The sequence below is a fragment of the Myotis yumanensis genome, unplaced genomic scaffold (assembly GCF_028538775.1).
Source record: "Myotis yumanensis isolate MYYU_CA2020_CCGP unplaced genomic scaffold, mMyoYum1.0.hap1 SCAF_1, whole genome shotgun sequence".
NCBI lineage: Eukaryota > Metazoa > Chordata > Mammalia > Chiroptera > Vespertilionidae > Myotis > Myotis yumanensis.
In genome coordinates, this window is record NW_027223752.1 from 181,298,143 (window position 1) to 181,320,806 (window position 22,664).

At 42.7% G+C, this 22,664-nt stretch overlaps 1 protein-coding gene and 1 non-coding gene across 11 annotated transcripts in view; both read left to right on the forward strand.

Moving 5' to 3' along the window:
* Nucleotides 1–22,664, forward strand: part of FAM13A (family with sequence similarity 13 member A) — a 273,179-nt gene that overhangs the window by 174,400 nt on the left and 76,115 nt on the right. For 8 of the 10 annotated variants that reach the window (XM_070392801.1, XM_070392775.1, XM_070392768.1 and 5 more), the window contains one exon: nt 17,780–17,821. The exons of the other annotated variants lie outside the window; for them this stretch is intronic. In XM_070392801.1, coding sequence (XP_070248902.1) covers nt 17,780–17,821 — 42 coding nt within the window. The remainder of the gene's footprint in view (nt 1–17,779; nt 17,822–22,664) is intronic. 10 annotated transcript variants of the gene reach the window in all.
* Nucleotides 15,767–15,873, forward strand: LOC139000386 (U6 spliceosomal RNA). Its single transcript, XR_011469575.1, has one exon. It is a non-coding gene; the product is annotated as a U6 spliceosomal RNA (small nuclear RNA).

The following is a 22,664-nucleotide window of genomic DNA, read 5'->3' on the forward strand; positions in this document are numbered from 1 at the left end:
AGCTACGGAGGCACCAAAACCAGAGGTACGCAGTCACACGCCACGCGGGCTGCAAATGGATTCTCGGTTTTTTACGAACCCTTGAATCCTCTGGGCTTGCTCGGGGCGGGTCTCTGAGGCCCCAGATCCCACAGGGAGAGGCGGCCACGGCCTTGCAGTGGTCGGAGAGCGAGGGAAGCTCTGATACACGGCTGCTCGCCGGCACCGAGGGACAAGAAATCCTGGTGTCCCGGGGAGGCGAGGGGCGCGGAGACGCTGCCATCGCTATTTCCTCCACGCTGGTGACTCCCTGTGACCCTGCCCTACCCTCAGGGCTGTGCCAGAGGCACAAGAGGGAATGACTGTGCTTTTACAAACTCTCAAATCCACTGAGCTGGTTCGGGCGGGTCTCTGAGGCCCCAGGCCCCAAGGCGAGAGACGGCACGGCCTTCCAGCGGTCAGGAAGCGAGGGAGGCTCTGGCGCTCGGCTGCTCGCTGGCACTGGGGGACGCAAAGTCCTGGTGTCCTGGATAGGCAAGGGGCCACTGAGTCTCCGCCCCGGCGACTCCCTGTGATCCCGCCCTACGCAATTTACATTCCCATCTGGGCTGTGCCAGACCCACAAGTAGAAGCGCCTTTTCTTCTGCAAACTTTCAAATCCACTGAGCTGGTTCAGGCGGGATCATGAAGCACCAGACCCTACGGGGAGAGGCAGCACGGCCTTGCAGCCATCAGAAAGCGAGGGAGACTCTGTTGCACAGCTGCTCGCCGGCACTGGGGGACACAAAGCCCTGGCAGAGAGTCAAGGGGCCGCGGAGACTCAGCCAGTGCTATTTGCTCCGCCATGGCGACTCCCTGAGTCTCAGCCTTAATCAATTTACATCCCCATCCAAGCTGTGCCAGGTGCACAAAAAGACCCACCTGTGCTTTTGCAGCCTATCCCAACAAATTGCAGACTTCAACTGCTCGCAGCCATGAGAGACACACTCAAGAAGCAGACCCAGGAGAACCAGGATGGCGGCATAAGGAAGAGACCTGTGCGTGCTACCTCGCACAACAACATCGAAACTACCAAATATCAGACAAACACCTATCATACAGAACCATGGGAAAGTTGGCCCAGTGGAAGCTCTACAACTGGAAGGAGAGAAAGAACATTGAGACTGAGTAGGATGTGACACCAAGTACAGAGCCCAACCCAACAAACTGCAGATTTCAACTCCGCGCATAGAAAGAAGCGCATAGAGACTGAGTAGGATGTGCTGAAGCACCAAGTACAGAGCCCATCCCAGCAGGCTGCAGATTTCAGCTCCTTGCATCTGGGAGGGACGCAATCGGGGGGCAGAGTCGGGTCCGGGGCCGGCCAGGGCTGGGCCTGACTCGGCCGGCACTGTGGAACTGCTGTACCAGCAAGCGCACAAACATGCCCACTGGTCCCAGTCTCTGGTGGGGCGCTGCGGGACAGCAGACAGGCAGTCTGTGCACTTGGTGGAGGGCAGGAGCGCTGGATGTGCAACCACCAGGAATGCCTGGAGATTTTGTCTAGTGGGGAGCCGCCGGCAGGGGACAGAGGGCCAAACTTCCTGTTTCCCCGGTAAGGCTGGGATGGCCCCGGTGAGGTTGAAACGGTCCCGGTGTGGTAGGGACGACCCCGGTCAGGACGAAACGGCCCCGGTGTGGTAGGGACAACCCCGGTCAGGTTGAAACAGCCCCGGTGTGGTAGCGACAACCCCAGTCAGGTTGAAACAGCCCCGGTGTGGTAGGGACAACCCCGGTCAGGTTGAAACAGCCCCGGTGTGGTAGGGACAACCCCGGTCAGGTTGAAACAGCCCCGGTGTGGTAGGGACAACCCCGGTGAGGTTGAAACGGCCCCCGTGAGGTAGGGACGACCCCAGTCAGGTCGAAACGGCCCCGGTGTGGTAGGGACGACCCCGGTGAGGTTGAAACAGCCCCCGTGAGGTAGGGACGACCCCAGTCAGGTCGAAACGGCCCCGGTGTGGTAGGGACGACCCCGGTGAGGTTGAAACAGCCCCCGTGAGGTAGGGACGACCCCAGTCAGGTCGAAACAGCCCCGGCGTGGTAGGGACAACCCCGGTCAGGTTGAAACGGCCCCCGTGAGGTAGGGACGACCCCAGTCAGGTCGAAACGGCCCCGGTGTGGTAGGGACGACCCCGGTGAGGTTGAAACAGCCCCCGTGAGGTAGGGACGACCCCAGTCAGGTCGAAACAGCCCCGGTGTGGTAGGGACAACCCCGGTGAGGTTGAAACGGCCCCCGTGAGGTAGGGACGACCCCAGTCAGGTCGAAACGGCCCCGGTGTGGTAGGGACGACCCCGGTGAGGTTGAAACAGCCCCCGTGAGGTAGGGACGACCCCAGTCAGGTCGAAACAGCCCCGGCGTGGTAGGGACAACCCCAGTCAGGTTGAAACGGCCCCCGTGAGGTAGGGACGACCCCGGTGAGGTTGAAACAGCCCCCGTGAGGTAGGGACGACCCCAGTCAGGTCGAAACGGCCCCGGCGTGGTAGGGACAACCCCGGTCAGGTGGAAACGGCCCCGGTGTGGTAGGGACAACCCCGGTCAGGTTGAAACAGCCCCGGTGTGGTAGGGACAACCCCGGTGAGGTTGAAACGGCCCCCGTGAGGTAGGGACGATCCCAGTCAGGTCGAAACGGCCCCGGCGTGGTAGGGACAACCCCGGTCAGGTTGAAACGGCCCCCGTGAGGTAGGGACGACCCCGGTGAGGTTGAAACAGCCCCCGTGAGGTAGGGACGACCCCAGTCAGGTCGAAACGGCCCCGGCGTGGTAGGGACAACCCCGGTCAGGTTGAAACGGCCCCCGTGAGGTAGGGACGACCCCAGTCAGGTCGAAACAGCCCCAGTGTGGTAGGGACAACCCCGGTCAGGTTGAAACAGCCCCGGTGTGGTAGCGACAACCCCAGTCAGGTTGAAACGGCCCTGGTGTGGTAGGGACGACCCCGGTGAGGTTGAAACGGCCCCCGTGAGGTAGGGACGACCCCGGTGAGGTTGAAACGGCCCTGGTGAGGCTCAGACGGCCCTGGTGAGGTTGAGACTACTCCAGTGAGGTTGGGACAAATAAAGGGGACCAGTATGGACTGATGAACAGGTGTAGATACAGAAGCAGAGCAACATTGAACAGAATGTTAAACTACAATGGGGAACCTGGGGAGGGTTGGGGGGGGGATTAAGAGACCAACTGAAGGACTTATATGCATGCATATAAGATTAACCAATGGACACAAGACACGGGGCGGGGGGGGGGGGGCGGGGGGTAGGGGCTGGGGGAATGTCATGGGGGGGAAAAAGGAGACATATGTAATACTCTTTGTAATACTTTAAGAAATAAAAATTATAAAAAAAAAAAAAAAAAAAAAAAAGAAAAAATATTTTAAATATAATAATATTACCAGAACTGTACTAACATAGTATCATATCACAAAAGTTGTAGGAAATATTAAAAATCTGCAAATAATAGGATTACTTCTATTGTATTCCTCTGGATCTATTTTTGTTCATCAGTTTATGTTGTTCATTATATTCCACAAATGAGTGAGATCATGTGATATTTATCTTTCTCCGACTGGCTTATTTTGCTTAGCATAATACTCTCCAGGTCCATCCATGCTGTTTCAAATGGTAAGAGCTCCTTTTTTTTTACAGCTGCATGGTATTCCATTGTGTAGATGTACCAGTTTTCTAATCCACTCATCTGCTGATGGGCACTTAGGCTGTTTCCAAATCTTAGCTATTGTAAATTGTGCTGCTATGAACATAAGGATGCATATATCCTTTCTGATTGGTGTTTCTGGTTTCTTGGTATATATTTCTACAATTGGATTACTGGGTCAAATGGGAGTTCCATTTTTAATTTTTTGAGGAAACTCCATACTGTTTTTCACAGTGGCTGCACCAGTCTGCATTCCCACCAGCAATGCACAAGTGTTCCTTTTTCTCCACATCCTCGCCAGCACTTGTTGTTTGTTGATTTGTTGATAATAGCTGGTACCTCATTGTCATTTTGATTTGCATCTCTCAGATGATTAGTAACTTTGAGCATGTTTTTATATGTCTCCTGGCCTTCTGTATGTCCTCTTTCGAAAAGTGTCTATTTAGGTCCTTTGCCCATTTTTTGATTGGATTGTTTATCTTCTTTTTGTTTAGTTGTATGAGTTCCCTGTAAATTTTGGAGTTTAAACACTTATCAGAGGAAACAGTAGCAAATATGTTCGCTCATGCAGTGGGCTTTCTTGTTTTATTGATGGTTTCCTTTGCTGTGCAGAATCTTTTTATTTTAATGTAGTCCCACTTGTTTATTTTCTCTTTAGTTTCCATTGTCCTAGGAGCTGCATCAGTAAAGATATTGCTATGACATATGTCTGCTATTTTGCTGACTATGAATTCTTCTAAGAAATTTTGGTTTCCTGTCTTAACGTTTAAGTCCTTTACCCATTTTGAGTTTATTTTGTGTATGGTGTAAGTTGGTGGTCTAGTTTCATTTTTTGCACTTATCTGTCCAGTTTTCCCAACACCATTTATTGAAGAGACTGTCTTGACACCACTGTATACTCTTGCCTCTTTTGTCAAATATATATATATTTTATATATTGATTTTTTACAGAGAGGAAGGGAGAGAGATAGAGAGTTAGAAACATCCATCAGCTGCCTCCTGCACATCTCCCATTGGGACTATGCCCGCAACCAAGGTACATGCCCTTGACCAGAATCGAACCTGGGACCTTTCAGTCCGCAGGCTTTATCCACTGAGCCAAACCGGTTTCAGCTCTTTTGTCAAATATTAACCCATTGTACGCCATAAGCGTCTGTAGGCAAAAGTGGCGGACCTTCCCCACAGGCCACGCACATCTATTAAAAAAAAAAATGTCCTCCCTAAGTGGCAGCGCTGACCAACTTTAAAATCATTTTTTGTGAGAATTTTCAGCTGAAAATATTCAAGAACACCCGAATTGTAATATATTTATTTTTATAATATTCATTGCAAATTGATTTTTTAAATTAGATGCAAAATATCATGGCGTGTGGGGATGGTTTCCATTTTGGATGTGTGGCAATTAACTAGTAAATTGAGCATAATGGCTTGTGTCGATTTCTGGGTTCTCTTTTTGATTCCATTGGTCTATATGTCTGTTCTTGTGCCAGTACCAGGCAGTTTTGAGAACAGTGGCTTTGTAGTATAGCTTGATATCTGGTATTGTAATCCCTCCAACTTAGTTCTTCTTTCTCAAGGTTGCTGTGGCTATTCGGGGTCTTTTTTTATTCCATATGAATTTTTGGAGAGTTTGTTCTAGGTCTGTGAAATATGCCGTTGGTATCTTAATGGGGATTGCATTGAATTTGTAGATTGCTTTGGGTAGTATGGACATTTTAATGATGTTGATTCTACCAATTCATGAATATGGTATATTCTTCCATTTGTTTATTTCTTCCCCTGTATTTCTTTTTTCAATATCTTGTAGTTTTCCGAGTACAGGTCTTTTACCTTAGTAAAGTTATTTCTAGGTATCTTAATTTTTTTTTAGTGCAATGGTAAATGGGATTGTTTTTTTAGTTTCTCTTTCTGTGAGTTCATTATCCTATATAATAAAAGCCCAGCAACCGAAATGGCAGAACGACCAGAGACCAGAATGACCACGCCCCTCACCCTGGCGGGCAGCCCCCAAAGAGTGGTTAGCGGTGATCAGGCAGGCAGGTGAGCAGTTAGGGGCGATCAGGGAAGCATGCAGAGTGGTTAGGAGTGATCAGGCAGGCAGGTGAGTGGTTAGGGGTAATTAGGCAGGCAGAGGTGGTTAGGGGCAATCAGGCAGGCAGGCAGAGTAGTTAGGGGTGATCAGGCAGGCAGAGGCAGTTAGGGGCAATCAGGCAGGCAGGCAAGCAGTTAGGGGCCAGTGTCCCAGATTGCGAGAGGGATGTCCGACTGCCGGTTTAGGCCCAATCCTCCTATGGATCGGGCCTAAACTGGAAGTTGGACATCCCCCAAGGGGTCCCGGATTTCGAGAGGGTGCAGGCTGGCTGAGGGACCTGCCCCCCCCCCCCCCACATGAATTTCCTGCACTGGGCCTCTAGTTGGTGTATAAAAAAGCCATAGATTTCTGGGTGTTAATTTTGTATCCTGCGACATTGTTGAATTCATTTATTAAGTCTGGTAGTTTTTTGATGGAGTCTTTAGGGTTATCTATGTGCAATATCATGTCATCTACGAGTAATGACAGTTCTACTTCTCTTTGTCCAATTTGGATGTCTTTAATTCTTTTTCTTGTCTGATCGCTATGGCTAGAACTTACAGTAGTATGTTGAACAGGAGTGGTGAGAATGGGCATCCCTGTCTTTTCCTATTCTTAGGGGAAATTGTTTTAGTTTTTGCCCATTGAGTATGATGTTGGTTGTAGGTTTATCATATAGGGTTTTTATTATATTGAGATATGCTCCCGCTATTCCCACTTTGCTGAGAGTTTTTATCAAAAATGGGTGTTGGATTTTGTTGAATGCTTTCTCTGCATCTATTGATATGATCATGTGATTTTTGTCTTTCAATTTGTTTATGTGTTGTATCATGTTTATTGATTTGCGAATATTATACCAGCCTTGCGTCTCTGGAATAAATCCCACTTGATCATGGTTTATGATCTTTTTAACATATTGCTGGATGAAATTTGCTAATATTTTGTTGAGGATTTTAGCATCTATGTTCATCATGGAATTTGGCCTGTAATTCTCTTTCTTTGTATTGTCCATTATCTGTCTCCTAAAAATGCCTATGTGACCTTTAAAAGTCACTCCCAGTGTCACTCACCTAACCTACCTGCCAACCTTCATGTTTAAGGTCTAGACCTCTGTCCTCTGCCTGGCTCTGTGGCCTTCAGCTAGTTGATTAACCTTTGTAAGACTTGTTTTTCTTATCTGAAAGGTCTGCTTAGTGATACTTCTCCTACACACACACACACACACACACACACACACACACAAGGGTGTCTTTGAGAATTGAGTAAGAAAATGTATAGGAAGCTTTGGCCCAAAGCCTGGCTTATTATGGCAAGTCCTCAGTGTATGGTATCCCTTTTTCATAATATTATCCCTTTTTAAAGTTATTGATCATTATCAAATTTTAAGTTGCTATTTCTTCCTGGCCTATACATTCTGTGAGGGTTGGGGTCATATCTTATTAGCCTGTATCTCTGGCACCTATCATAGGCTCTGATAAGGAGAAAGCCTGAGAAAATGCTGGCTGAGCACGTGAATGTGGTTGTGGAAGCTCACAGAGCCGGAGTGCAGGTACATCAAGCTTTTACACCGTCACCAGTGGCTCTTCATCCTAAAAACCAGCACAAAATCATGACAATGTAGAAACAAGTCCTTGAGTCATTTTTCTGTGCAGAGCCCTCCACTGGCAGCAGGCGGTTTGCTAGGGGGAAGATGACAGAGTAATTTTCATTGCTTTCAATGCAGTTTGTCGCCTTCAAAAAATCCACATTCAGAGTTAACAGTTTGGGAAATTTTTCTGATAATAAAAGCTACATTAGCAAACCATTAAAAATATTATTATTGACCAGCTGATGTTGCTCAGTGGTTGAGCATCGACCTATGAACCAGGAGGTCACGGTAGAATTCCTGGTCAGGGCATAGGCCTGTGTTGTGAGCTCGATCCCCTGTAGGGGGCATGCAGGAGGCAGCCTATCAATGATTCCCTCTCATCATTGATGTTTCTATCTCTCTCTCCCTCTCCCTTCCTCTCTGAAATAAATAAAAACATATTTTTTAGACTATTATAATTAAGGTAATTATTAAAAGAAGTTAGTAAAAATAATTTACTATTTTCTTCTTCCCTTCTGCAGGTATCCCTAGTTCTTTGAATTTTTGTTTCAGTAACTAAAGATTAGAAACTATTTTAACTTATTTACTAATATTCTAAAAATATTTTCTCATCAGCTAATATCAATCCCCTCTAAAAGGAAGTTATTGTAATGTGCATTCCAAATTACTGCCTCCTATGGCAATCTTATATGGCTGTAATAAGGATAAACATCACTTTTCTGAACAAGCATTTCAAAGACAGAAGAAAGATTTCAGCTGCCTTGATAATAGTTTTGTAACTAAACCAAAAATTTCTTTGAGCCCCAAACAACCTTTGGGTTTGCAGTGAGGTGAAATAATTTTCTTTCTCTGCTCTCAAGCCAGAACAAACAAATACAGTTTGTGGCAAGAACATATTCAAACATTACTTTGTCTGAACATATCCTTTTCTGGGTTCACTGTTCACCACAGAAAGTACAGTGTTTACATTGTTGGCATAATGGAGGAACTCACACCTCTAATTGTGCAGTTGAAGAAAAGAAATTATTATCTTTTTAAAAAGTTATTTATTGATCTGAGAGAGAGAAAGAAAGAGAGAAATATTGATTTGTTGTTCCACTTATTTAGGCAATCATTGGTTGGTTCTTATATCTGCCCTGATTGGGGATCAAACATACAACCTGGGTGCATGCGGATGATGCTCCAACCAACTGAGCACCCAGCCAAGGCTATTGTCTTCCTTCCTTCCTCCCTCCCTCCCTCCCTCCCTCCCTCCCTCCCTCCCTTCCTTCCTTCCTTCCTTTCTTTCTTTCTCTTTTAAGGAAGATTGCAGAAAACTCATGGCACAGTTGAAATTTCATTGTTTTGAATAGAAGAGAACAAGGTAACTTAAACTAATTAACACAGAGATATGTGAGAATGCTTCTACTGGAAAAATTAATTTTATAAATTATAAAGTGTATGTTTTCAAAATATTTAGTCTAACAGTAGTGTTAACTCTCAGCAAAGTCTTGATGATGCTGATTTTATTCAACAGCCATTTATTAAGCACCTGGCATGTTCTAGGCACCTTGCTAGGTGCCGGTGGTACAGAGAGAAAGACAAATCCAGACAGTGAGGCGAGCATCTGAACTCGGGAATTTCTGCGTCATGTGCTCAGCACTGGCCTGTAGCTGTGAACTCAGCGTCTCAGAGCCTGGAGGAAGAGTGGCTCCCTCTCCAGGGTCCTGGAGATAGCTTCCCGGATTAGGTGACTTGAAAGCTGAGAGATAAGTATTTATCAGGTGGAGAAAGCATTTTAGAGAGAGGGAACAGCATGTACACATGGGGAGAGTAAAGAAAGTGCACTGATCTAGAGTTATGTTGGGCTTAGATTGGGAGGCACCTTGTATGCTAGGTTTAGACATTTGGACTTTACCCCAAAGCCAGTGGGGAAGCAAGACCGACTCTTACTAGTAAGTGTGAAGGATGGTTCCGATGAGAGTATTACAGATAAACTGCTGTGGGTAGCAGGGAAAGAGAGTGTTGACCCTGTGAAAGACTAAGATAGTGGAAATGGGAAGGACAGATCCAATTCCGGTGACTTGTCTTTTTTGAGATAGAATCAATACAACTTGGTGGTTTACCAGAGGTGGGGGTAAGAGATAAACTTCCTTAAGGAGGGCAGTTGGTTTATTACCGTGACTCAAATGTGAGAGGAATGAAAATTCTGTTCCATGACTCTAAACATGTCTTCAGCCAGGGTCCCCTGTGAAGTGTGATTCCATGGTGAGCCTCTTGGATGTGTCATTTAATCAGTAGGTGGTTATGGTTCCCTTGATAAAGCATCCGCCCCCTCCCTGCTTACAGGCCCTCTTCCCCCCCGCCCCCCCCCCCCCCACACACACCCACCCCGTGCATACACATACACTCAACCCCCTCCAATTTCTCAGAGTTCAAGCTGTCATCAGAAGGTCATCAAAGATGGAATTTAGCTGGGTGGATGAGATTGAAAAAGAATGAGATGTTCCTGTGAATCTAGAAGATAGAACGCAGGTGATAAAGAGTGCCACCGTCGTAAAGTAAGGAGGAACCCAGAGAGAACGTTCGTTCGTCCCTGTGTCTCCTTGACACCACCTTTGTTACAACCAGGAAAAGAATAGTTAAAGGAGACTGTTAGCTCCCCATGGCCTTCCAGAACTTCATCCCCATGTGCACTGCTGAGCGTATCTGGACCCACCTCTTCTCTGTGCTTCTCTCTGCCATCCACACCCAACAAAATCTGTCCTTCCTGGGCCCAGAGCTGGTTCTGGAAGGGGGGCAGAAAAGGAAAAGGCGTTTTCTCTCTGTCCTGTGGGATCTCAATGTAAAAATATTCACTGAGTGTGCATTCTATGCATCAAGCAGGGGAGAAGTGTGTTTGGCATAGTGTCTTAGACATGTTTTTCAATGTGGGTCATGACCTATTAATGGTCATAAAACTAGTTTAGCAGGTTGTGGCCCATATTTTATATAATTTTACATAATAAATATAACAAAACATAAATTATCCAAACAAAGTAAGAATAATTTTATGAAATGTATGTCCATTTTAAGTTTATTTGTAATCTCCTGATGTAAAATGATTTGGATCATGGCCAAAAGTCTTTAAAAATATAGTATCTGGACTACTTATTGAGGATAGATCATTAGAATGAGAGGAGAGTATGGGCCTGGAAATCAAACCCCTATGTCGGTCTGGGAACTTGACTCTAGTCCTAACGTTCCTATAAATGCATTTTCAGAGCACAACCTTTTTGTAAGATGGAGACACCTTTGTGAGGCAGATGCTTATTTCTGAATTGAGAAAAAATAATTAGCAGATGTATTGGTTTCCTAGGGCTGCTGTAACAAGGTACCACAAACCAGACTTAGAACAGTAGGAAGTTATTGCCCCCCTGTCCTAGAGGCCAGAAATCCCAAGTCAATGTGTTGGCAGGGCCGAGCTCCCACTGAAGGCGCTGGGGGACCTTAGGCCTCTCTCCAGCGTGGTTTGTGGCAGCATAACTCCCATTTTCACGTGACGTTCTCCCTATGTGCCTGTCTCTGTGTCCAAATTGTCCCTTGTTATAAGGACGCCTGCCGCTCTAATAACTTCATTTTAACCTGATCACTCCTGTAAACATCCTATCTCCAAATAAGGTCACTTTCTGACATATGGGTTAGGGGTTCAGCATATCTTTTTGAAGGGACACAATTGAACCCATAACAATATATTTCAAATTTCCACTAGGCATTTAAGAAGGTAGTATGGGAAAAAAGGAAGCCGTAGAAACATTTTTCTGTATTATCGGGGGAGGGGGCATTCTAAATTTTTGGAATTCTTGTTTTGTCTGTTTTGCCTCCAAGATAATACCTCTTAGTGTTGGCTAAAATGCCTGTCCTGTGAATAGTAACAGCTTCAGCTCTTCACACTTACCCTTTAGTCAGGAAAATCCATTTGCTCTTGAACTTCAGTAGTTTGTTTTTATTTGTACTGGCCAGTGTTGCAATTTTAGTCACAATATACAAATAAAAAAATGGCAAACAAAACTGCTTGGGTTTAAAATAAGTATATATACGAAAATATTCCCCAAAATTACAGCGGTGAACTCTTAGCTACCTACCAATCTGAAAACTTTTACATTTGTTTTAAAAAAACACAGAAATTCTTTTTTTCCATACTCCTGAATGGGGCCAAACCAAAAGCCTGTAGCAGAACATCCTGCTACATCACTCCAAGCTGTAGTGGGGCATGGCCTTGCCTGAGACTGTGCATACATCAAAAATGCTCCAGTAAGCACTAGCCGGTTTGGCTCAGTGGATAGAGTGTTGGCCTGCAGACTGGAAGGTCCCAGGTTCTATTCCAGTCAAGGGCACATGCCTTGGTTGCGGGCTCAATCCCCATTGGGGGGCGTGCAGAAGGCAGCCAATCAATGATTCTCTCTCATCGTTGATGTTTCTATCTCTCTCTTTCTTCCTTTCTCTCTGAAATAAATGAAATATATATTTTTTAAAATGCTCCAGTAACTGTGGCACTTGGTGTTTTGCAGCAGGGAGGGAGGGAGGGAGGGAGGGGAGAAAATGTGCTAATTAACTTCACTCACCTGATCATACTCTAAGAAAATTCTTAGCACATTCTGTTGCAACATGAAAAAAAAACACACACACCTGAATTCTGTAGAAATGTTTACTTAGTACTGTTGATTTTATCCTTTCACGTGTCCTTCACTTCCTCTCTCCATTTTTGCTCTTTTTTCTTTTTAAGCCCCCATAGATGGTTTTCCTAGTTTTTTTCAATGAACAGATCCGAATCCTTAGCATTTATTTTTCTATCCTCGAGGAACACAAACTTTCTTGCAGCTCAAATCACTTGAAAATGTAAAGTGTGTAACTAAATATGCAGATTATGTTAATTATTTTGGTAGCCAGCCATATTGACCAGTTAGAACAGTGGTTCTCAACCTTGGCTGCACATTAGAATCACCTGGGAATCTTGTTAAAATCCTGATTTCTGGGCCTCATCATTAGTAACAAAGAAACAGAATTTCCGGAGGATGAGGCCCAGAAATCAGGATTTTAACAAGATTCCCAGGTGATTCTAATGTGCAGCCAAGGTTGAGAACCACTGAGTTAGAAAGTTGGACTAATTGGAATGTTTCAAAAGGGAATTGAATGGAATGGTGCTTTTGACCCAGTAATTGAAAGTCCAGTCTGAACACCTCACTCTGGGAATTCTCCCAACAGTATTTGGTTTTCCTTAGACATAGAAAACACCATGATTTTCATGATTTCAGTTAGCTGCTGTGTAATTAAACCAATAGGCATTGCCTTCTATCTAGAAATCATTCCAGCTCATGAAGATTCTAAGTCTAGGCGTCATTCATTTCTCTGCACTTACCAGTGTTGTGCCATGGTGAAAAATAAGTTAGATAGGACCCTCCTGAAACTCTAATATCTGCATTATTATCATCCTCTTTTGTGGCTTCTTAGCTTTGGACTATTGGATCGGTTTGATAAATGTCCTTCCCACAGGCAGGTGTTTGGAGAGAGTGGAATACCACAAGTCTGAGGACATTCAGCGCCTGATTGCCTGACATAAATGAGTTGATTGCCCAAATCTCTCAGTATATGCTTGAAAAATGTTGTGTTTTTTTTTAAATAAAAGCAAGGGAATTAGCTGCTTAAGGTTGGCCATTTTTCAAAGTCAGTAAACAGGAAATGATTAAAATATGGGGTTCATACTAGCAACCAGAGGAAATTGAATGAATTCTAAGTTGTTATAGTTTGTCATTGGCTTAATTTCATGACACACATTCCTTCTTTCCTCTACAATGCATGCACTTATTTTTTTTAATTAAAAGTGAATCAGAATTAATTCTCTCCCTAACCGGTTTGGCTCAGTGGATAGAGCGTTGGCCTGCGGACTCAAGGGTCCCAGGTTCGATTCCGGTCACAGGCATGTACCTTGGTTGCGGGCATATACCCAGTAGGGAGTGTGCAGGAGGCAGCTGATCGATGTTTCTAACTATCTCTCTTCCTTCCTCTCTGTAAAAAATCAATAAAATATATATATTTTTTAAAGAATTAATTCTCAATTTTAAAATTTAGGCAAAAATAGGACTGGTTTCATATAATTGGGCATGCCTGAGAGAGTGACACAAAACCATAAACAGGCATGAATAATCTCTATAATAGATGTCTGGGGTCCTATAATAGTACTACACCTACTTTGCACAGAAGGAAAAATGGTGTTCATGTCAAATGTTTTGCATTCTCATATGTAAATTTTGTGGAAAAGCTTATTTTCTCAAACCTATTTGGAAGAATTCCCTTGGCCATTTTTCCTTAAAATTGTTTTTAAAATCAGTTTTACAATTAATTGATTTAATCCATTTGAAATCAATGCTTTGCTTTTGTTGTTTCAGAATTTATACCTTTATCAAGATTACATTACTAAACTTCAGACTTGGGTACTTTTATAAGCGGGGAAAGAGGAATATGTCAATTAACTATAAGAATTGATTATTTACCCTCATTTTCTTAATTTTTAAAAAAAATATGTTTTTATTGATTTCAGAGAGGAAAGGAGAGAGAGATAGAAATATCAATGATGAGAGAGAAGGTTGATTGGCTGCCTCCTGCACACCCCCACAAAGGGGTTTGAGCCTGCAACCTGGGCATGTGCCCTAACCAGGAATTGAACCATGACCTCCTCATTCATAGGTCAACTATCAATCACTGAGCCATGCCAGCTGGGCTTTTCATTTTTTAAAAATATGTTTTTTATTGATTTCAGAGAGGAAGGGAAAAGGAGAGAGAAATAGAAACATCAATGATGAGAATCATTGATGGGCTGACTCCTGCAAGCCCAACTCTGGGGATCGAGCCTGTAATCCAAGCATGTGCCCTGACTGGGAATCAGACCACAACCTCCTGGTTCATAGGTCAGCCAAGCCAACTGTGCCATCCTCATTTTCTTTTCAAATTACAGTGTTCTTCTTGTTTACTACGGGGCGTGGATTGGTGCTTTGTTGACTGCTGCTGATTGAGGAGGAGAAGGTGCGAAGGAAGAAAGGATTGATTGATTTTGATCTTCTCTGTTTGCTACAAAGAAATTTAGTAGACACGCCAAATAAATCATTAGCCAAAACACATGAACAGCTGTGTTCAGAATACTACATCATCTCACTGTAAATCATCTACCAAAAGCACTTCTAAATTCTAAGCAAGCCAACCATATTGATAATTAAATGTTCACTAAAGTACCCATGTTAATTTTCATTATAATTTGTCACGTGTTAGAGTTAAGGATCTGTTCTTGGCAAAGAAATATTAAGTACAGTGTTCATTTTATAACGCATGGAGGCTATTTTTCTCAAATAAAATCATTACAGGTTTTTAGTTGCAGCCTTTTTGCATCCTGTTAGTTATAATTAGTACTTTTTGACACCGAATCCTTGATTAGCAAATAAACTTAGTTCTAATATGTTTATAATTTATTTTAAGTACTTTCAAGGAATATTTTAAAGTCAAATGTGTAAGCTCCTTGTATCAGTTTGGCTTACCACTTCCTATAATAGCACTGCTCCTAGGGTTTTCTTCCCAAGACACCGGCAGGGATCTCAGGTGTAGTTGCCTCTTTCTTTCCAGCTCTGCAACTTAATTCTACAAGCCCGTCCACATTAGAGTTGATAATAAGCCGATTCACCGCTTAACCCTTCCCATGGGAAGAATTGACACAATCACTTACAAACATTAAAATCTTTGGCAAAATAAACATTAGAACAGCTAAGCGATATTGAAATTGGATACCAAAATCTTGAGAGAATGAAAAATAGTATTTCATACTTTGTGCCATCTTCCAACTAAAATGTTAAGCCCCAGCCGGTTTGGCTCAGTGGATAGAGCTCTGCGGACTGAAGGGTCCCAGGTTCAACTCCAGTCAAAGTCATATGCCCGGGTTGTGAGCTCAATCCCCAGTAGGGGGCGTGCAGGAGGCAGTTGATCAATGATTCTCTCTCATCATTGATGTTTCTATCTTTCCCTCTCCCTTCCTTTCTGAAATCAATAAAATAATATTTTAAAAAAATGTTAAGGCGTTTCCAGCTTTTAGGGTGGGGTGTGTGTATGTGGTGTGTGTGTGTGTGTGAGAATATCTTTGTAGTAAGAATTTGGTGATTGCCAAGGTAATATTACCAATTGAAGCAAACTTCCCTTTTCATTAATGATGCTTAAACATATTTAAAAATAGGTGAGAAAGAGAAAACAAAAGTTAACTAGTTGTTTTCCCCAAAGTAGTATACATCCCAAGTGGTATATAAGATTTCACAATAGGGGTATAAGGAAAAATATTAGAGCTTCTAGTTATTTGTATCTAATACTTTACATTTCTACTTTTTATTTGCTTAATGATGTACATAATTCTCAGTTATATATTGAGGGGAGTGGCTGCTTAAAAACTAATTTTAGTGCTCCCTTCGGCAGCACATATACTACAATTGACATGACACAGAGAAGAGGAGCGTGGCCCCTGCTCCAGGGTGACACACAAGCTTGTGAAGCATTAAGAAAAGCAAACCTGCCCGTCTGGCGTGGCTCAGTGGTTGAGCATCTACCTGTGAACCAGGAGGTCAAGATTCGATTACCAGTCAGGGCACATGCCCTGGTGTGGGCTCGATCTCCAGTGTGGGGCGTGCAGGAGGCGGCCGATCAATGATTCTCTTTCATCATTGATGTTTCTCTCTCTCTCTCCCTCTCCCTTCCTCTCTGAAGTAAAAAAAAAAATGCATATTTTTTAAAAAAGAAAAGCAAACCTAACTTTATATGAGTGCATAATCAAAAAAGCTGAAAGACTACTCCAGGAGACACTGCAGGGCACAGAGACTCATTCTTTGTTTTGAGGTCATTTATCAGAAAGAAGAAAACCATGTTAAAGAAAGGAAAAACTATTTTATTGTGGTATATAGTTTACATTTTTAAAATTGAATACTTTTATATTAAGCTTCATATTGCTTCTATGTTGTTTGGGAAACAAACTCTATGATTTCATTATGTTCTCTCATATTATCTACACGTGTTAATACTTAGAGCAGTACAGAAGACAGAGCAGGAGTGCTGTTTACTGCTGCACTTTTCATTGCTAGGCCATCGTTTTTTGAAGTGGCTCACACTTAACAGGAATATTTTTGAGAGCTGTTTCTTTCATCATCATGTTAATGAGCTATAATTAGCTTTATTGAGATAACTGAGTATGTAATCATTTAAGAATTTAGATACAATATAGGAATACTTGGATTGGGGTTGTAGAATCCTATATAATAAAGAGGTAATATGCAAATTGACCATCACGCCCTCCCAAGATGGCTGCCTATGACCAGGCCAGTAGGGGGGTTAGTGAGGGACAACCAAACGACTGAACAGCAGGCTGTGTGGGGCAACCAGGCCGGTGGGAGTCTGTGAGGGGCAACCAGGCCGGCGGGGGGGGGGGGGGGGGGGGAGGGGGCAGTTGGGGGTGACCTGGCCAGCAGCAGGGGGCAGTTTGGGGCAACCAGGCCAGCGGGGTGGGCACTTAGGGGTGATCAAGCCGGCACGCAGAGGCAGTGAGGGGTGATCAGGCCAGTGGCGGGGGGGGGGCAGTTAGGGGCGACCAGGCAGGCAGGCAGGTGAGCAATTAGGAGCCAGCAGTCCAGGATTGTGCACAAATTTCGTGCACCAGGCCTCTAGTAAGATAATAAAAAGCTTCCTCTTTTTTTAAGTTCTTTATTGTTTAAAGTATTACATAAGTCTCCTTTTTCCCCCAGCCACCCCCCGTCCCCCGTCTGTGTCCATTGGTTATGCTTATATGCATGCATGCAAGCCCTTTGGTTGATCTCTTATCCTCCCCCTCCCCTGCCTTCCCTCATAGGTTGGACAGTCTATTCGATGCTTCTATGACTCTGGTTCTGTTTTTGTTCATTAGTTTATGGTGTACATTATATTCCACAGAGAGTGAGATTGTGTGATATTTATCTTTCTCTGACTGGCTTATCTTCCTCTTGAAAGTACCATGTGAATTATTTTTGCCTTCAGCTAATTTTGCAAGAAACCTCCCTTGATGGTCTCCCATGAAGAAGTAATTGACTTTGGTTAGATCCAAGGTAGAGTGTCTTTTACTGACCTTACTGCATCGTGAGTTTAGCTCTAATGCAGGGGTGGGGAACCTTTTTTCTGCGAAGGACTATTAGGATATTTATAACATCATTCGAGGGCCATACAAAATTATCAACTTAAAAATTGGCCTGCTATATTTGGTCAAACATTTAATGAACTCACCCAGACCAAATGATTTTGAGGGCCTTATCCAGCTTGTGGGCTGTACGTTCCCCACCCCTGCTCTAAGGTGTCAAAACAAAATTTGTGACAGGTAGGACAGAGTTTTAAGTAAAATCGATATAATATCATATTAATAGAAATTAATTAATTCACATTTTCTTTTCTTTTAGTTCACAGGAGGATGAAAGACCTCTGTCACCTTTCTATTTGAGGTACTTATTTGATTTTGTTGGTCTATTACAGGGAATGGAGGAGGGTTGGGGCTTCTTTGGGTCTCTTTGTCCATTTGAATTCTTTTCCATAGAATATTCTGCATTATGGCCAGACCTAGCTTTTTGGAACTTCTTGCCATGTTGTTCATGCTCTGGTTTTCCCCTCTCTGGTTTAACAAATCTTGAAACAAATTTTAATATAGTTGAAAACACTAAAATAAGATATTTTGTTTTAAATTCAGAAATGTTAAAGTAGCCATTTTAACTTCAAAAACTGCCTGTAATTAGACTGTAACCTAAATTTAAAAATTTTTCTTCTGTACTTAGAGGTTGGGGAGGAGTGAGGGCACAAAGCTTACTTGCTGAAGAAGCTTTAGGTCAGTGGTCGGCAAACCGCGGCTCACGAGCTGCATGTGGCTCTTTGGCCCCTTGAGTGTGGCTCTTCCACAAAATACCGCGGTGCGGACGTACAGTGGGATTGAAACTTCGTGGCCCATGCGCAGAAGTCGGTTTTCAGCCTGGGCGAGTCTATTTTGAAGAAGTGGCGTTAGAAGAAGTGGGGGTGTTGGCGCAGGCGGGCCGCGGGATACGCAGCGCGGGGGAGGCGCGCACGATTCATGCAGGAGTTGAGTGAGCCAGTCAGTCAGCAGTCTCATGTGCAGTGGTTAGTGCTAGTTGCATCGGCACATCACAAAAGATAGACGAAACAAGTATACAAGACGAGTGTGGATGGGAGAGTTGGAAGGGGTCGACCTCAGCGAACGTACCTCAATCAGATTGAGGACATTTTTAGCAAAGGCCAGCTTAGGAGTACCCTAATTAAGTTAATAACAATGTACCTACCTATATAGTTTAAGTTTAAAAAATTTGGCTCTCAAAAGAAATTTCAATCGTTGTACTGTTATTTGGCTCTGTTGACTAATGAGTTTGCCGACCACTGCTTTAGGTTATGTTAAATCATTTCCTATGTAGTAGCAGCATGAGAAAGTAAACATTCAGTAAGGTTATGGAGTTCAGATTCTTTTCTAAAGCTTATAATGCTAAAATATCAACTTTTAAAGCAGGTAGGTTTACAGAATGTTGGAGTGGATCACATCTCTCCAGACTAAAACGTTTGCTATATTAATGTGTTTTTTAGTGAGCCCTTCAACTTGGGTATAGCCTAGAGCCAAGTTTTTCTTACTGAATTTCTTTCCTCACTACCTATCTACTTCAGAGGCTTAGAAAATATATTTGAAAATAATATTACCATATTAATTAAAGTTAAAATTGCTAAAGTTTTAATTTTTTTTTTCTCAATTTTGAAATCTATTTTTTTAAGAAATGTTCAAGATATGTGATACAGCCGAAACCGGTTTGGCTCAGTGGATAGAGCGTCGGCCTGTGGACTGGGGGGGTCCCAGGTTCTATTCCGGTTAAGGGCATGTACCTGGGTTGCGGGCACATCCCCGGTGGGGGGTGTGCAGGAGGCAGCTGATCGATGTTTCTCTCTCATTGATGTTTCTAACTCTCTATCTCTCTCCCTACCTCTCTGTAAAAAATCAATAAAATATATTTAAAAAAAAAAGATATGTGATACATAGTTTGTGTATTTATTTTTGAATCTGATTGTGGCAATCATTAGATTTAGACGTTAATTCAAGCACCAGTAGTTCAGAAATGTGTCATAGGACTTCAGGCTTAGCCAAGTAACTGCTTTCCACTAGTGTTCTGGCCTTTAGTGACTTGAAGCTTATTGCATAATCACTTTGTGGCAAGAGGGGACATTTGAGGTTTCTGTCCGAGACAGCATGGTGGTCCATTTGATTCATCCTGGTTTCCTGCCAACCAAATCAGCATATTCTGGTTCATAGGCTATCTCAACTGTGCAATTACTGTAAACACACGAGATGTTATTTCTGAGCACATGGTGACTCTGGTATTCATTATGTAAATACACACATATCAAACATGATTATCCTATATTAATGGAAATTAAGTTTTACATACTACAGAAGATTAAAACACAGGATCTTGCCAACTAATGAGAACTATTTGTTCTCTGACTGTCTTACATTTTTTATTCTAGATAACATCAACCTATGTTTTACATTGTCTTAAATTTTTTTTTTAACCACTATTGTAAAAAGCAGATGGGAGAAATGGGCTTATAAGTCATAAATCCTCAAGGACACATAATTGTGTCTTATAGTGTGATAATTTTTGTAATTACCTAGACTAACAATGCAGTCTTGAAAAAGAAATTCTATACTAGCAGAATGAAGGTAAAAGAGTATAAAGAAAATTAATATTGTTAAGAGTCATAAAGATTAAAATATGATAAAAATTAGGAAAAAGAATGAATATGTAAAGTAACCCACATTTACAGTAGAGGTCAAGTTGAAAAAAAAAAATGGAAGTTACCAGCAGGCATTCTTTTCACATGAGAGAAATTTAAACTTAGTGGAGCTATTTCATAAATGCAAAAATCATAATTATTTGGCTTGAAATTAAAATTCACATGCAGTTTTTTCTGAATAACATTGTAATAGTCTTAGAAATTATGTTAGAATTAGGTTGGTACAGGTTATTTTAGCTTTTGTTTATTATGTACTTGACATGAAGCTGGAGAACATGTTAGTAAAACATAAACCCTATTTTGCCCCCAAATTATTTGCATGGCTGGTTGAGATTAACTTTTCTAGCATAAAGAATTCAAGTAGAAGAAAGAAAACATGATTGTTAATTATGATTAAGTACTTCTAGAATTTTGGACTAGAAACATAACCTGTCTACTGATAATTTAATTTATAAATTAGTGTACTTTTGTACTACCTCTCATAAGAGCAAATGAATGCTTAACAACAAGACAGAATCTGTGTTTGGGGTAAAGATTTTCAACCTTTGTCATCTCATGACACACAAACTAATTACTAAAATTCTGTGGCATACCAAAAAAATATATACTTTTTGCTGATCTAACAAAAAAAAAAGGTATAATTTTGATTCATTCACATCGGACAGCTTTTGTTGTATTGACTATTGGCATTTTTTTTTATTTGACAATCTAAGGGAAAAGAGGCCAGTGCCTCTGACTAAGTAGTCAGGTATTGCATGTTTTTAAAATTGTTGTGGCATGCCAGTTGAAAATCGCTAGGCTGCAGGATAGAGATGGAGAGCACGCAGTGTACTAGCGGAGGCTCCAGACCCTCCTGTGGCTAGGAGAGGGGGTGGAATGCAGGACAGGGATCCAGAGAGGCCATTTCATTCGCTACCTTGCTCTACTTTTCACCTTGTAGAATTTCACTTTCTGTGATTGCAGTTCTCTTTTAACACTCATGGCTGAACCACATGTTAGTCTACTGCACACTTACGTTGCCTTTAGTCTTTTCTTTCTTCTTTTTTTTTTTTTAATCCTCATCCGAGGATATTTTTCCATTGATTTTTAGGGAGAGTGGAAGAGAGAAGGAAAGACCAAGAGAAACATCAATGTGAGAGAAACACATCCATTGGTTGCCTCCTGCACACACCCTGACCAGGGCCCTGGCTGGGGAAGAGCCTGCAACCAAGGTACGTGCCCTTGACGGGTATCAAACCCCGGACCCTATGATCTGCAGGCCAACGCTCTATCCACTGAACCAAACTGGCTTAGGGCACCTTTAGCCTTTTCCATAGTAAGGCAGGGCTGTTATAAATAGACTTATCTCCTTATTGTAGACTAAATATCTTCTATGTTGAGAACTCTGTGTTCTCTAATTTCAGTACTTCTCCAACCTTACCTAACTCACCACAGAGCCATTTGTTCTTTTTTAAAGGAAAGAAATAGTAGCCACAAATGTACACCTGCCACTGTCCCATGTGGCAAGTGTATTGCAGCTACAGTAGCTTAAACAGTAGCTGTCATTGTTCCCCAGATGCTCATTAGAGATTACCCGCCCTGTTGAGGTTATTAAGGAAATGAAAGGGAAGGACAGGTTATGCCAAATCCTTAGTGAGATTGCCACAAAATAAATATGAACAGGCCAACTTAAGGTGAAGAGCATTCTTGGCTAGGATGTCCATACCTGGCCTCTTTCATAGTCTAGGCTGGAGTCCCAGAAAAGGAGCCCCTACCTCAGTTGCTCAGATTGGCATCAAAGCAACTTCTGCTGTAGGTGTTCTCCTGTGCCGTGTTCAGCCTGTTGTTGTCTGATTTATTTTGCCTGGCATGCAGTCAGATCTGGCTGGGATCTGTTGCTAGTTCACTTCTGTTCATCTGAGTCTCCAGTGTCTACAAACCCAGGTTTTGATTTCTGTGGTTATTTCTCCTGGATTCTTCATCTCCACTTTCTATTTCTCCTCATCTCTGCCCACTCCCACCTCACCTACACTACCTTTATGTTTCTTATGGCAGGGTCAGACCCTATCCCATCCCATCCCATCAGAATTCAACCACTGAATTCCTTCTTTCCAATTTCTTGGCTTATATGTATAGCCTGTCTTTCCTGTGCTTTATCAAAATCCTACATATGTGCTTCAGGGGCTACATACCTATAACTAGTCTGGTCCACTGGGCTCTAACCAGCTCACCTGGCCTTCAAATGGTGCCTCCTTGCTTACCTAATACCTGTCTTCTGGCAACTGCCCTAATCTTCCTCTGCTTTCCCTTTCTCATTTTGTTCTCCACCGAAACCTTAAAACTGACAGCCTTTATCAAATTCAGCCAATTTTTAAAACGGTACAAATTGAAGCCGAATTACTATTACTTAGGGTCATTTTCAGTATTTATGTTTTCTAATTTTTCTGAATTCGGAATGTCAAATCAATCTATTTCTAAATTAGCTGTTTGCCATGCAAACTCATTCTTTAGGATTGTGTTAATTTT